General features: G+C 53.1%; 1 protein-coding gene across 1 annotated transcript; it reads left to right on the forward strand.

The window, feature by feature from the left end:
• The first annotated feature begins 32 nt into the window (after positions 1–32).
• SNRNP40 (small nuclear ribonucleoprotein U5 subunit 40) lies at positions 33–10734 on the forward strand. The gene is made up of 10 exons (XM_042793510.1): positions 33–284; positions 615–744; positions 1295–1388; positions 2005–2170; positions 2662–2784; positions 3768–3888; positions 4638–4720; positions 5138–5199; positions 8430–8533; positions 10292–10734. Exons 1-10 carry the CDS (start codon positions 69–71, stop codon positions 10339–10341), a joined length of 1149 nt encoding a protein of 382 aa, XP_042649444.1. The 5' UTR covers positions 33–68; the 3' UTR covers positions 10342–10734.
• Positions 10735–14378: the final 3644 nt, after the last annotated feature.

The following is a 14378-nucleotide window of genomic DNA, read 5'->3' on the forward strand; positions in this document are numbered from 1 at the left end:
GGCGGGCAGCGGCGCGGCTGGCCAATGGTGGGGCGGGGCGGGGCGGGCGCGCGCGGCCGGCGGCGGCGATGATCGAGCAGCACAAGCGGAAGGTCCCGGGCGGCGGCCCCGGCCCCGGCCCCGCTCCCGCCCCCGCCCCGGGCGCCGCTCCCAGCCCCGACCTCCCGCTGCTGCCCGCGGCGGCCAAGCGGCCCCGCCATGAGCTGCCGGGGGCGCCGGGCGGCGGCGGAGGCGGCGGCGGCGGCGGCGGGGGGCAGCCCGCCCCCGGGGCCCTGCTGCAGGCGGTACGGCGGGGAGGGGCGTGAAGGGATCTGAGGGGCGGGATGGACGGGGTGGGGGGGACGGGATGGCGAGGAGGGGGCGGGCCGTGAGGGGATGGGGAGGGGGGGGGGATGGAGCGGGGGGGGGAGAGCCGTGAGGGGACTGGGGGGGGGGGGCATGAGGGGATCACGGGGGGTGGGATGGACAGGTGGTGTGGGGGGGCCATGAGGGGATCAGGGGGGGCTATGGGGGGCAGGATGGAGGGGAGAGGGGGGGCGAGGCCCCTGAGGGGATGGTGGGGTGGGGGGTTCCGCCGCACTCCCCTCACATCCCTCCCCTGTTGCCACCGGCAGGGCCCGCCGCGCTGCTCCTCTTTGCAGGCGCCCATCATGCTGCTCTCGGGGCACGAAGGGGAGGTGTACTGCTGCAAGTTTCACCCCAACGGCAACACCCTCGCCTCCGCTGGCTTCGACAGGCTCATCCGTGAGTACCGGGCGCCGCTGGCCTGGCCAGCGCGGCTGCAGCCCCAGACATTTCAGGCCATTGTGCTGCGATGGGGTTTTAGCTCAGCCCTCGGCTCGCTGGGTCCTGACTGTGAAGAGCTTCACCAGGAAAAGTGCAAGATAGTTTCTCCAGCGCCTCTGGCAGGCTGCTGGTGGGGCTGGTAACGCACCGTGCTGGCACAGCCCTGTGTTCCCAGGTCCCTTGTGCAGGTCACCATCGGTCCACGTTTGACCGCAGCAGTGACAGTCTGCAGAAATACTATTTTGAATGCCTTGGCTCGCTGAAGGGAAGGTTATTATTTTTCTTAATAAATCCAGCTTGTTCTAAAACCATAAATCGTCTCGCACTAGTTGCCTGTCCACCCAGGGCTTGCACGGTGCTTCTTTATGGCTACACATCAGCTGAGACTGGAGATGATAGTGGTGATAGTACATAGTTCGTTTCACTGAGCTCTTGGAGAACCGCTCCATCTGCAGCAGGGAGGTGGTTCCATGTTCCCTGTACTTCCCGCTCCTTTCCTTTCCCCCAGTGCTGTGGAACGTCTACGGGGACTGCGATAACTACGCCACCCTGAAGGGACACAGCGGGGCAGTTATGGAGCTGCACTATAACACAGACGGCAGGTAAGGGGCGTGCGGATGGCCTCAGGCCTGCCTCTTTCTGAGGGAACAAGCTTTCTGCTGGCCAGATTCCCTCAGAGCACCTCACTGTTGTTCCTGCTCAGTCCATGTATGGCAAGTATTTGCAGTGTGGCTTTTCCAGACAAAGAGCGGTGCCTGCTTGAGTTTAAGAAAAAGGATCTGGAGTCGCCCGTGACCCACCAGTGCCCGAGTGTCTCGAGAAACGGGAAAGTTTGTGTTGATCACATGGGAAACACTGGGGAGGGAAAGAAAACAAGTGAGATATTTGAATTTGAAAGGCTGTTCAGCTATTGCACCTGAGCCAGGATTGCCACCGTGCTTTCCTTCCTGTGTTCATCCCAGATAGCGTTTGAGGAGGTGAAAAACCAGTCTATATGTATCTAGAAATGGGTCTTATTGGAGTTCCTCCAGTGTAGCTGCTCCGCTGTCAGTCAGCCCGCTCTGAAATGCCACCTTTGTCTTGGTATAGAGGGGAGATCGTTCACGGCATATTCCCACTGAATATCTCAAGCACTGATTGCAGAACTTGAGAGTAAAAAAGGCAGGAGGGGAGAAATGCTTCCAAAATGGAGAACCTCACGGTGATTCTTCTCTGCAGCATGCTCTTCTCAGCATCCACAGACAAAACCGTGGCTGTGTGGGATAGCGAGACTGGAGAGAGAGTGAAGAGACTGAAGGGCCATACCTCGTTCGTTAACTCCTGTTACCCAGCGAGGCGAGGACCCCAGCTTGTCTGTACAGGCAGTGACGATGGGACAGTGAAGGTCAGTATATTGCATAAGGAGATAGTCTCCTTATGAATTAAAGTAAGATGGGATCTTTGAAAGAATTTTTGGGTCTTCCCATTTAAGTGGGCTAAGTTCAGCCCTTCATTACCCTTATAATAAGTAATAACTTTGATTTCAGAAATAAAAAATTTGAAATAAAATTTGACTTCTCCTTTTTCCTGTAATTCTTTGTGGAGGGATGAAGAAGATGCACCTTCTCAGTTGTACTTTTTCCACTGAACTGCATTAATAAAGCATGAGGAAGGCAAGCTGTTAATGAAATCTCGCACACTAGCCCCTTCTCCCCCCACCACGCTCCTCTGCTCTGACCACACCAGACTCTTGTTACGTTTTTTTATAGAGATCTCCTGAGCTCTAAAAGGGGATTTCAGGAGAGTGTTGTGAGTCTCTGCCAAGTATCTGTGCAACTTCCTGTAATTTTGTCATTAAATATCTCTATGTAACTTCTACAACTGCTGTCTTTTCAGCTGTGGGATATCAGGAAAAAAGCTGCTGTCCAGACATTTCAGAACACGTACCAGGTCTTGGCTGTAACTTTCAATGACACCAGTGATCAGATCATATCTGGAGGCATCGACAATGATATTAAGGTAGGACTCCTGTGTCTTTGTGTGCCTTTCTGACTGCACACGCCTCTTCTATCCGGTCACGTCTTGCATTGGTCAAGGACAAATGTAGAAGCCTGTTGGGTAATTTTACAGTCACAAGAACCACGCAGACCCGCTGTGTCTGACCTCGCTGTTGATATAGGGCCAATAAACTCTGAGGGTGTTGCTCCAGGGCTGTTTGCCATGTGACAGCCTGGGCAGCCCTGGCATTCCTGGCCAGGCGTCCCAGCACTGCTGTCACCCGCTGGAACCGATACAGTATGCTGGCTCTGCTGGCAGCCTCTGCCCGTCCTGGAGGCTCTAGAGCCATATATGAGGTAAACTAAAGAAAATGTGGTGACACATCCACACTCTGCCCTCTGCTCCACTTTGCGACTTACTTTGTCACCTGCTAGTGTGGAAAGTTCTTATTTAAGAGTGAGCTCAGTGTTTCATTCAGCTGGTAACTGAGATTCTCCTGGTAGCCGTACGGTTCAGTCTGTCTTACTGTCCTTTTAGTCGCAGGCTCCAGCCTTACCTAGGCATGGGGAGCATGTGCTTGTCAGAGCCATTGCTAAGTGTAGCACTGCCATGAAATCTGTTCCAACTGCCCTTCTTCGGGAAAGAACAGTGTGAAATTTTGGGGATTGGACAACTGCTGCTCTGTGCCATCAGGCAGTGGAATTTGAGAGCCAGGGGAGCTGTAGCCAGGTAGAGAGAGATGCTTGCATGTGTGGGGTTGCTGACATTTAACTCCTTGGTTGTTGGACACATTTGGTAAGAAGTCTTCTAAGGGGCAAATTCCAGTTTCCCTACAAGACATATAAAATTCTAGCCTTATGTTTTAGTCATTCAGACCCCACCAACAGAAATTGATGTCTCATGTCCTCAGCTGACTGATCGCTACCAGTGGGAAATGCTTTGCAAACAGCAGTTCCAGCAGGCTTGGCTGTCTTTTTCTTAAGCTGCACGGTTGTGTCTCAAAGGTGTGGGACCTTCGCCAGAACAAGCTCACTTACACGATGAGAGGACATGCGGATTCAGTGACAGGCCTCAGCCTGAGTTCAGAAGGCTCCTACCTGCTCTCCAACGCAATGGACAACACAGGTACGTCCTACCTGATGTGAGAGCACGGCAGTCAGGCACTGCTTTCTTACGGTAACTGCATGGCAGGGAGGAACTGCTCAAATTGTTCAACATAGAAGAACAAGAGCCCGACACGGGGATAGGCTGAAGGGAGTTTGGCTCCAGAGATAAAGCTTGAATTCTTGTTAGGCTGGTGACAGTGACATCCTTTGCAGGGAGGGAGCAGCTGCATCAGAAGGGTTTGTCACGTCTCCCGAAGGGCAGTGAGGACACAAGCTATGGCACACATTATTTGCGCAGACACTTGAACACAGTCTTGGTCTGGCTCCTGTCAGGGCGGTTTGGCTGTCTTCCCGCAGCAGGGAATGACAGCACGGTTCCCAAACTGCCTGTCTCCTGTGCAGGGGTGCTCAGTGAAGCTGATCTGATTAGAAGCGTGATCGTGGAGTGTGTCAGAATAAAGCAAATGCTCATGTAAGGAGATGGTGGCTCATTTGTGTAATAGTTGCTTTGGATTTTTCCCCTCCTGTTGGCAGTGGTCTTGGTGTAATTATAAATTTCTGCATTTGACCTTTCATATCAAAGCTCTCTGGAAGGGAAGGCTGCTGGTTTCCTTTTGCTTCTGGGGAAACCTAGGCATGAAGAGAGCAAGGAGCGTGACCAGGTCTCTTCTTGTTAGTGGCTTGTCTTAGGAAAAGGAACGTTTCCAGAAGCTGACCTTGCCCACACGCTTCTGCCTTCAGCTAATTACTGTGAGCTCTCTGTTGCAGTTCGCATCTGGGATGTGCGACCATTTGCCCCTAAAGAGAGATGTGTAAAGATTTTCCAGGGGAACGTACATAATTTTGAAAAGGTGAGTGTACTGCAGACTGAGACATGATTGTCTGTTGCTGCTATTAACTTTTCTGTAAATTGTTTTTTAAATTCAAGTTTAAACTAGAAAGGCTTTAATAAGAACTCAAAGAAAGATAAATGCACAAAGTGGGATTCCAATTAAAGCTGCAGTAACAAGATTTCTTTGCTCAGTTCAGCTATAATTAGCTGTAAATTAAGTATTTTTTACATTTACTATCTACTTTGTGTAAAATAACAAGGCACTGGATGTTTCCAGCAATAAAATAAAATCTGTAATTACCATCTCATCTTCCGAAGGGAGATCATTAAAGCGGTGCTTTTGGTATTTAAAGTCTCGTAGTGATTTTAATTCAAGTAGAAGGGGAAAACTAAGTCTTCGTTTGGAAATAGATCTGTGCACGTTCTTTTATTTTAGAATCTTCTGAGGTGCTCTTGGTCCCCAGATGGGAGTAAAATCGCAGGGGGATCGGCCGACAGGTGAGTTACCACTGCATTCATCTGTTACCATCAGTCCCAAACAGTTTTGCAGGCACTCCTGAAAGGGAGTTGGATCATATCTAAAACGAATCTGAAGACTCAGAGTTGTGCATAGAGGTGTGATGACCCGAACAATCCCCTGTGGTTTTCGTGAGCACTGTCCGCCCTGATTACAATAGTGATGTGTTTATATTGCCCTTGTGTTGGTGGAGGAGCACCAAATAGTTGTAAAATCTTATTATTGTCAAAAAGCTGACTAGGGTTCTGCATTAGTGCTTATGGTCAGCCATGAGATCCACCACAAGGACCAGGAGATGACAGGAGCATATGCTGGTCAGTGGACTAGGTTCCGTGTGTCGTACTGGCAGATGCTTGTGAGAGGCTCTGAGAGGCAGGGAGTCTGGGGAAGTGTGTGTAGTGTGGGGCTTATACTGATAAGAACCACAAATACCGGTTGAATTGCTGTACGGTGGCGTGTGGCAGGCACGAGTGGTGTTCCAAAAGCGTTCCTGTTCCTTGCTTTAATTAACGAGTAAGAAGAAATAAAGATCTGACTAAATTAGCAGATATTGGACTTGTGAGATGCTGTATGAACTAAGGCAACTGATGACTAAAAGGAGTAGAGGGAAGAAACCAGCAAAGGGTCTATGCCAGGCACTGAAGGTCACTGTGAAGGATACCAACCCCCGCTGGAGCAGATCCAGCTGCACTCTCAGTGACATCGAGACAGGAATTCCTGCAGGCCGTAGTCCAGGGCATGGAGCAGTAGTAATCAGCAAATCAATGAGTTTCTGATAGAGGATAGGGAGAACTTCAGCTCTCACTGTCCAGATATAGCGGGACCAGCTGTCACGGCGAGGGGCTGAGACATGACTCCTTTCCAGTCGTGCTGGGCAGTAGCAGCGGTGCTCGCGGAGGAGCCTGCGGGTTAGCCCGCCGAGGCTGTGGCTGATCCGTCCAGGGGCAAAGCACGGCCGGGTGTATTGGGTGTTTAGTTCTGCAGGAGTTCATGTAGCTCTGCGGTCTGGCAGCAACTTTGTTGTGGCACTTGTGGGGAAGAGCACATGGCCAGGTCCTGGGGCAGGTTACACAAGGCCACGCAAATCTTTCCGCTCTTTGAGCTTTTAAATTTTTTCTTGAGAAGGAGTATCTGCTGGGAAAGCAAAGCAAAATTAAACAAATGTTTCATTTGTCTCAGTACAAAAGAGTTCCCCAATGATTAGTCTCTCCTGCATCACATGGAGTCTGTATCCATGATGGAGGGACCTGAATATTTTTTTTGCTGTTGAGCCCTTCGGAAGGGTTATAGTAAAATCAACTACTTCAAGTGCTTGCCTGTTTTGCAATACCAAATTAAAAACATAGATAGATGTTAAATAGATAAATTAACATTTATCTAGATAAAACAGTTGTGCTTGAAGAACTGCTGCTAGTTGCAGGCTTGAATTTTTCCCTTTAATATTTTTCAAGGAAATAAGTCAAAGAGTAGCACCAGCCTGAAAATGAATGCTCCTAACAAAGCACATCTGCTCTGTGTTGGTATCCAGTGTCCTCTCTATCTAGCCAGCAAGTGTTATAAATGATTCAGTGCTTTTTTTTGGGGGGGGCGGGAAAGAAGCTCAGTTCTATTTCAGCTAAAAGACAGGCTAATTGTACAAGCAAATCTTGTGCTTTGTCCGGTCTGCAAAGCCCTGACAAATGGAAAGGAACAGGTGAAGCTGAGGAACCCATTGCTGGTAGCACTGCGTGAGCCTGGAATGGCCCAGCCTTGGATGCAGAGCTCGGGCTGCGTGCGGGGCTGATGAAAGGGCTGGTGATCCCCAGCGTGTCTGAACGCATGCAGGCGAGACACAGGGATGTACAGTGGCATTTGCAGTGACCTTCCTTTGGAGGAATGTAATGCAGTAGACTGATTTCACACGTGTTTTACGGGCTGTCCCCCGTGCTCTCACCCTCCTCAGTCACCTGTAAATAGCCATAGTGATGCCTCTGGGCTGTGTGGGCAGCAGAGTTGCCCTTTATACCAAACCCAGGCAATTACTGCCCTGCCGCTTCCCTTTTCTGCCCTGGCAGATTTCATTTTAGCTGCCAGTCACCTCCCTAAAGAGCAAAATGAGAAGGCAGAGTGAGTGTAATCCAGAACTGGCAGCTTTCCCCAGCCACCCATTTTTTTTCAGAGCTGTAAACCTTGTAACAAATGCCATTTCGCATGGCGAGGCCATTGTGTTTGGAAGGGAGGGATGCAGCCTTCCTGTGCAGGTGAGGTGCAGCATCACCTTACCTGGCTTGTAGGATGTTGCTCAGGGCTCTTCTCATTTTGATGGATTAAAAAAAATCACACTTGCTCCTGTGTGTCGCTCTGCTGCCCGGTGGAGTTTGTGTGCAGCCACCGCACCATGCAGGCAGCAGTCGACACCCATGAGGGCCAAGCAGTGATCTTGCATAAAGTGTGATTTACAGCAAGGCACCGTGTCCCTCATGCTCTGAGTCCATTTATGAGAGTAATCTGAAAGCTGATCTGTGCCTGGTGCCAGCAGTTTCTTTCTGACCTCCTGCCTGAAGGATCCAGGTGCGATGCTCAGGAGGGCCTGGCCAGCGGCGGGAGCCCGTGCTCAGGCCTGCAGGAGGGTAATCAAAGGGCTTGGTGCAATCTGAAAGGCACCCTAATAAATGCTGGGAGATAGGTCATGACTTTCATGGCAGAGCAGGAAGAAATCCGTATAGAAGGCTGTTGGCTGTGAGGGATTACGCTGTAGCAGGCGCTGGGGGAGCACCTGGGCTCCTCCTCGCTGCTTGCCAGCCAGCCCAAACCAAGAGTGACTGCTGGGCTTGCAGGCAGGTGTCTGCAAGTGTGACAACCCTCCTCCCCACTCCCAACACTAATTTTCTCCCTTAGTCCACTGTGTTGCTACTATATTGAGGGTCTCTGTGGCCTCACACTTTCAAATCTGTCTTGGTGCTACGAGGAGTGAAATGGGGCTGCTGTGCTGTGATAGAGATGAGGCTTTTGACACCAAATTGACTTGTTAGCTCCTACCTGCTCAGACCTCTGCTTTTCTGGATTTGGCAGCACAGCAGTTTGCTCCTGAGGAGCTCCTTATTTATCCACACTAAGAGCTGCATCTGTTTCAGCCCGGGTGGTGAACTGCTACAGGAAGAAGCCACTGGTGGCGGGGGGATGAACTGCTTTCCCTTCTCAAATGCCTGCACTCATAATGACTCTGTTCTAGGTTTGTCTATGTGTGGGACACCACATCCAGGAGGATTTTGTACAAGCTGCCAGGCCACGCTGGGTCGGTGAACGAGCTGGCTTTCCATCCGGAGGAACCCATTAGTAAGTCCCCCCCATCTCAAGTCATTTGGGGAAATAGTTTCAGGGCTGGCTGAACTGCTGATCCTCTGGAAAACAGCCCCCAAATTCCCTGTGGCCCAGAGCATCAGACAAGCTGAGGAGTAGCAGACTCCTGCTTGTTCCTCTCCCATAGGTAGGAGTTGGGCTGGCTGTGCCCTGGGATCCTGGGCTGAGCACAGGGGCTCTGCTTCTCTGTTCTGCCTGGGGGAGACCTGAGTGGGGGCACCCACACAGCAGCAGGGTGGTCACTTGTGGGTGGCCACGAGCCGTGGCTTGGCTGCCACCGCCTAGGGCTTGTCCAGCCTTCCCGAGAGCTGTGCAAAAAGGTTTTGGGTACCTGGGTTTGGACACCAGGGATGTAACCATACACTTGGTGATCACATGAGGACAGTGATCACCCGGGAGCACGTCTCCAGCCTGGGCTCCCTTAACTTACCCTAAAGCTGTAGGAAGGAAAAAAGACTCTTTGTGCAGCAGGTTTTGTCCCCATTCTAGAGGTGCCCAGCACGTGGCACCACCGATCAGTGCTGGGTGAGACAATGCTTGTGGTGGCTTTCTCAGAACCATTTTAACCACGGTGTGGTGGCTTTCTCAGAACCATTTTAACCACCATACATTAGCTGAGACCAGATTCCATAGCGGTTTCTTGGCGCGGTGTGCGGCCCAGGCAGGACCCAGGCAGGGTGCTGCTTGTTTCTATGGAAACACTTGCACCATGGGCTAGGTCACCACGCTGCTCCAGCCAAAAACTGAGAGTCAACCCCGAAATGGAGCCAGGAGCTCGGTTGTGCCGAGGATGACAGACTCTGCAGCAGGGCAGTGAGTTATGGGTTTGTTCCTTAGTTATTCATTGCCTTGTCTTCAGATTGGAGACTGTGCTGGAAGAGCAGAGCGATCTCTCCGGTTTGGAGCGGATTGTTTGCAGTTGTATTCTGCTGAGCTCTTCTTTGTGAATCAATCATTCAGCTTAAAATAAAAATTAAAAACCTATCCAGGCATTGCATGCGAGTTATGCAATTGATTTCTATTAACAACTGGGAGCATTAATCTTGTAAATCACTCCACGATACTCATCTGCGCGGGAGGGCGCGCGGGGAGCCCAACTGCCGCAAGATGACAGACACCAATCTGCGAGTTCGTGTAGAAATCCCCCAAATCTCTCCTGAACTCGAATAAACCTGCTGTCAGTGTCAAGAGCAGCGCTTCTGGGTCACTCTTAGTGCCTTGAATCCCCTGAAGAGCCTTTTCTGAGTTAAAGTGGTTCAGTGGCACGTTGTAGTTGGGCGCCGGCTGCATTTTGCCCGTTCTGATAAAATAATGTCCCGGCGAGGCTTTCCTGGCCAGCCTGTGCCCTCTAGCGGCATGCAGCCCTGACAGCAGTGCCTGGCTTGCGATCTGAACACTCCTTGCAATGAAAATAACGCTTCAGGATGCTTGAAAACGTTAACAGCGTGTTTATATGCCTCTCTTTACCATTTTAATACTTAGACATTACAGGCAGTACGCCGTTATGCCTGCCTTGGGACAGGGGAATGGCAGCCACGACGCACAGCGTGTGATTAGGTGTCAGAGTAGTAACTCCATGAAGTGTTTTTGGGAAGCAAATGAAATTTGGCTTTCTAGATCACTTCCAACAAGCGAAACGAGTAGTTTGATTCAGATGAGGTGTCGTTAGTGGAGATCTCAAACTGTTGTGCTGAATTTTCATATTCCTCCCTTCCCCCGCGCTCTCTCCCCCAGTTCTCTCCGCATCCAGCGACAAAAGACTCTATATGGGGGAGATCCAGTGAAGCCGACGAGGAGATGGCGGGATTTGTGCCCTTGTGATCCCTGGGTTACAGAAGTTGGATTGACTTGCTTCTCGCCGGTGCCAGCCCCCCTCACGTTTGTGGCAGTGGGAAAATGTTGAAGCAGCGTGATGGGACAAGCCGCTCTCTCACAGCCTGCAATGGCTGCGTGGTCTCGCTGTACAGCTTTTTTCCACAGCCCCTTCTTTGGGGAGAAAGAAAAATTTGGAATTGAAAGGAATTTGGTTTTGGCTATACCACTGACTAAAAAAACCCTTACCCAGATCACTTGAAATTGGTAAAATTTGTTTAAAGTCCGTATGTGGCTTGTACATTCCCTGTCCAGTTTCTCTTGTTTTTTTATATGGTCAAACTGAAATAGATAGCTTTTTACAAGAACTGTGTGGATGGGATTTATTGTTCTGTTTTACTTTTCTATTGTACAGTACTAAATCAAGGCCCTCGTATATAACCTGGGGAGATCATAGATGTTAACTTCATAGAATCACAGACTGGTTTGGGTTGGAAGGGACCTTAAAGATCATCCAGTGCCCCCCCCTGCCCCGGACAGGGCCCCCTTCCCCCAGCCCAGGGGGCTCCCAGCCCCGTCCAACCTGGCCTGGAACCCTTCCAGGGAGGGGGCAGCCACAGCTGCTCTGGGCACCCTGGGCCAGCGCCTCACCACCTGCACAGGGAAGGATTTCCTCCTTATATCTAATCTAAATCTCCCCTCTTTCAGTTTAAAACCATTACCCCTCATCCTACCCCCACCCCCTGATCCAGAGTCTGTCCCCCCTTTAAGCCCTGGGAGGCCGCTCGAAGGGCTCCCCGGAGCCTTCTCTTCTCCAGGCTGAACCCCCCCAACTCTCTCAGCCCGGCCCCCCAGGGGAGCTGCTCCAGCCCCCCCAGCATCTCCGTGGCCTCCTCTGGCCCCGCTCGAGCAGCTCCGGGTCCTTCTGCTGTTGGGGGCCCCCGAGCTGGCCCCAGCACTGCAGGGGGGTCTCCCCAGAGCGGAGCAGAGGGGGAGAATCCCCTCCCTGGCCCTGCTGCCCCCCCTGCTCTGGCTGCAGCCCAGGGCACGGGTGGGTTCTGGGTTTCCTGCAACGTGTCCCCGCACCACACAGCTCGGTGTCATCGCTGAACCTGCTGAAGGAGCGCTCGATCCGCTGTCCGTGTCACTGACAAAGCGTTAAACAGCCCCAGTGCCACTTGTCCTCAGGCGAGCAGCTTTATTTTTTTATTCATGGCAACAAAAATGACCACACTTGAAACAATCACTGGGCTACTGCTGAATCCTGTTTTCATGTTTTGAGTAAAATCCAGCCTTCTGCTGTAAATAAATGCAAAGGGAGCGAGGTTTCTGCGACGGGCACGGTGCGTTCGGTGCTCAGCAGTGGGGGAACCGGCCAGGCTGGCAGGAGGTTGGTACAAGACGGCGGCAGGTCCTCGAGCAGGCGAGGGCCGTACCCCGTGTACCTGTGGCTCACGGCTGGGGCGACGTGAGGGTGCCTGCACCCTGCCTCAGCTTCAGGGGGGACCTCAGCTTCTGCCAGATCTTGCCCTACAGCCGCAGCAGCCCCCCAGCCGGCTGACTGCTTGCTGCGCCCCGGTCCCGGGGTTTAGGCTGGAAGGGACTGGTCTGCACTGGCCAAGGCTGAAAGCGGTGCCAAGCCCTCGACCCGGGGCTGAGCTTCAGCTGGTGTTTGTGGGCATGTGCGAGGGGAGGTTCCCGCTTCCATGTTGTCTGATGTTAATTAACTTGCCAGGAGAGAGTACATGCTGCATTTATCTTCTGCATGTGTCCAACTCAGCTTTCATCCTTTCTCCTCCTTCCCCCCCATTTTCTCCCCCGCGTTTGCTGCCTTGGCTCAGGTTCTACTGGGCGTTTCTCACCTCTCACCACCTTCCTGCCCCATCCCAGAGGGGCTTCGCGAGGGTGGAAGTTCAGCTGGGACAGTGGAGCGTGGACACACGATGCCCCCTCCCCAGCAGTGCCGTGCCGTAGGACCGCCCTGCGCAGTCTAGGCCAGTGTTTGACCAGGATGAATCTGCTGCAGCCACCGGGTATTTCAGTGCTGGGAAATCAGTCCAGTTTGTGCAGTGAAAAGGGAAGAAGTGCAGGGGCCCCCTGAGACCATTTCTTGTCCCTGCTTTCCCTGCTGTGAGCAGAAGAGAAAAGCTGGAGGATGGCACACCTGGGGCCGAAGCGGAGCCATCAGCTTTTAAGGAGGCAGGGGAATGTGGCTGCGTGTTCCCCGGGAGGTGAGAAGATGTCTCCCAGACGTGGAGTGTGTGGCAGTGTCCCTGGTCCCTGTCACCTGGGGCAGCTCCTGTCCCAGTGCCATGTCCTTGTGACAGCAGAAGGCTGCAGGCTGCCCCATCCCTCGGGGACGTGGGACCTCACTCACTGGGGTGTTTCTCTTGAAGCCCTTGGGGCTGGAGCAGAGCTGGTCTCTGCTCCTGGTTCTTAAATCATCGCAGTCAAAGTGACTTTGGGTGCAGACGGGGGTGGGCTGGAGAGCACGGGTGGGTTTAACTGTCACGAAACCCTCGACCCCAACTGTGCCTCCTGCATTCACCCTCTTCATCCACGGGTTGATGGATTCGAGTCTCAGGTCAGAATGCTGACGCTCAGCAGAGCTCCCAGGTCAAATCCAGGGAAGATCGGAGGAGCGGGTCTGGTCCCTGGCAGCTGCCAACAAACACCCACCTCCCGTCATTCCCCCGACTCCCAGCAGGAATGGCAGGGGAGCCCCTGGGAACAGCTCCGGCAGCCCTGGGACTCTGCGGTTGTCCCTGGGCTGCTGCACCCGACGGCATCTGTCCCCGCGGGGGGAACCGCGTGTGGCCGGAGCCGGGCATCGGGGGGGTGACGCCGCAGACATGGGAAGACCCATCGCCAGATCGTGGTGAATGAATGTACCGGAGGACAAACAAATCACCCTTCAGCTGAAGAGGCGGGCGGAGGGAGCTGGAGGCAGGGGGAAGATTTATTTTTAACTCTGCAGAGTATTAAATAACGTGCCCCGAAACGCGCGGAAATGAGAGCTGGGACTCCAGCGAGGAGTGTCGCGACCCAGGGCTGACCTCCCCAGACCCACCGGAGCAGGAGCCCCGTGCCCGGGGACCGACACTGCACCTCTGTCCCCTCACCGAGGGCTGCCAGGCAGGGAGGGTGCCCGCACATGGATTTAGTGCTTAATTAGACCCTGTTATAATCCTCAAGAGTTTATGGTTTTATTTGAATATATGACCGAGTGTCAGAGGGAAGAGAGACTCTTGGGGCTGAGCCAGCAGTGCCAGGATGATAACCCTGCAGTTTACTCAATCTTGATTGTTTAAAAGAAGAAAAAAGGGTGTTGTTTTTTTTTTTTTTCCTAATTCCCAAGCCAGGAACCTGCAGGGAAGCAAGGAAGGGGCATCTCTCTCCCCCTGCCCCAAGCTCTGGAGGGTTTTGGTTGTGGTGCCCGGGGGTCCCATGCAGGATGCTCAGCACCCGGCACCTCCCAGCATCGGGCAGTGGGGGCTGGATGGTTCCGCACCCCACCCAGGGGTGTCACCCCCTCAGTCCCCAGACACTCCTCCATCACATCGGCACAGACGTCTGTGGAGCTGTGACCCAGACTGGGGAAATGATCCGGATTAATGCTAAATCCCCCGGCCCGGAGGGAGCGGGCGGGCAGACCGAGCCAGGCGCCGGGGCAGGCAGCCGGTTTGCTTTGAGGGCACCTCCCTGCTGCACGCACTGCTGCCACCCGAGCACTAACAAACTCGCTGCAGCAGTGAGCACCCAGCCCAGCTTCCCAGGCAGGTCCTTGTGCCCATCCCAGTGCTGCGAGAGAAATCTCTGTTCCCCAGTGCCAGGGTACTGTAGATCAAAGAAGCGTTCGATACCAACGGAGGGTGAGGAGAGAGACACGGCCAGGGGCAGCTCTGAGTTACCGCTGCCAATTATTGTTTGCAATTAGAGCTGGATCGATGCCCACCCGCCTGCATCCGTGATGGATCGGATCATGTGCCGACGTCCCAGCCCCTGGAGA

Source organism: Tyto alba, unplaced genomic scaffold (genome assembly GCF_018691265.1).
Source record: "Tyto alba isolate M040663 unplaced genomic scaffold, T.alba_DEE_v4.0 Super-Scaffold_20, whole genome shotgun sequence".
Taxonomy (NCBI): Eukaryota; Metazoa; Chordata; class Aves; order Strigiformes; family Tytonidae; genus Tyto; species Tyto alba.

Excerpts from the sequence above, each read along its gene's own strand:
- SNRNP40 (XM_042793510.1), top strand. The coding sequence starts at position 69 with ATGATCGAGCAGCACAAGCGGAAGGTCCCGGGCGGCGGCCCCGGCCCC. Across the intron at positions 745-1,294 it reads TGGCTTCGACAGGCTCATCC|TGCTGTGGAACGTCTACGGG; the intron begins GTGAGTACCGGG and ends CCTTTCCCCCAG. Across the intron at positions 8,534-10,291 it reads CCATCCGGAGGAACCCATTA|TTCTCTCCGCATCCAGCGAC; the intron begins GTAAGTCCCCCC and ends TCTCTCCCCCAG.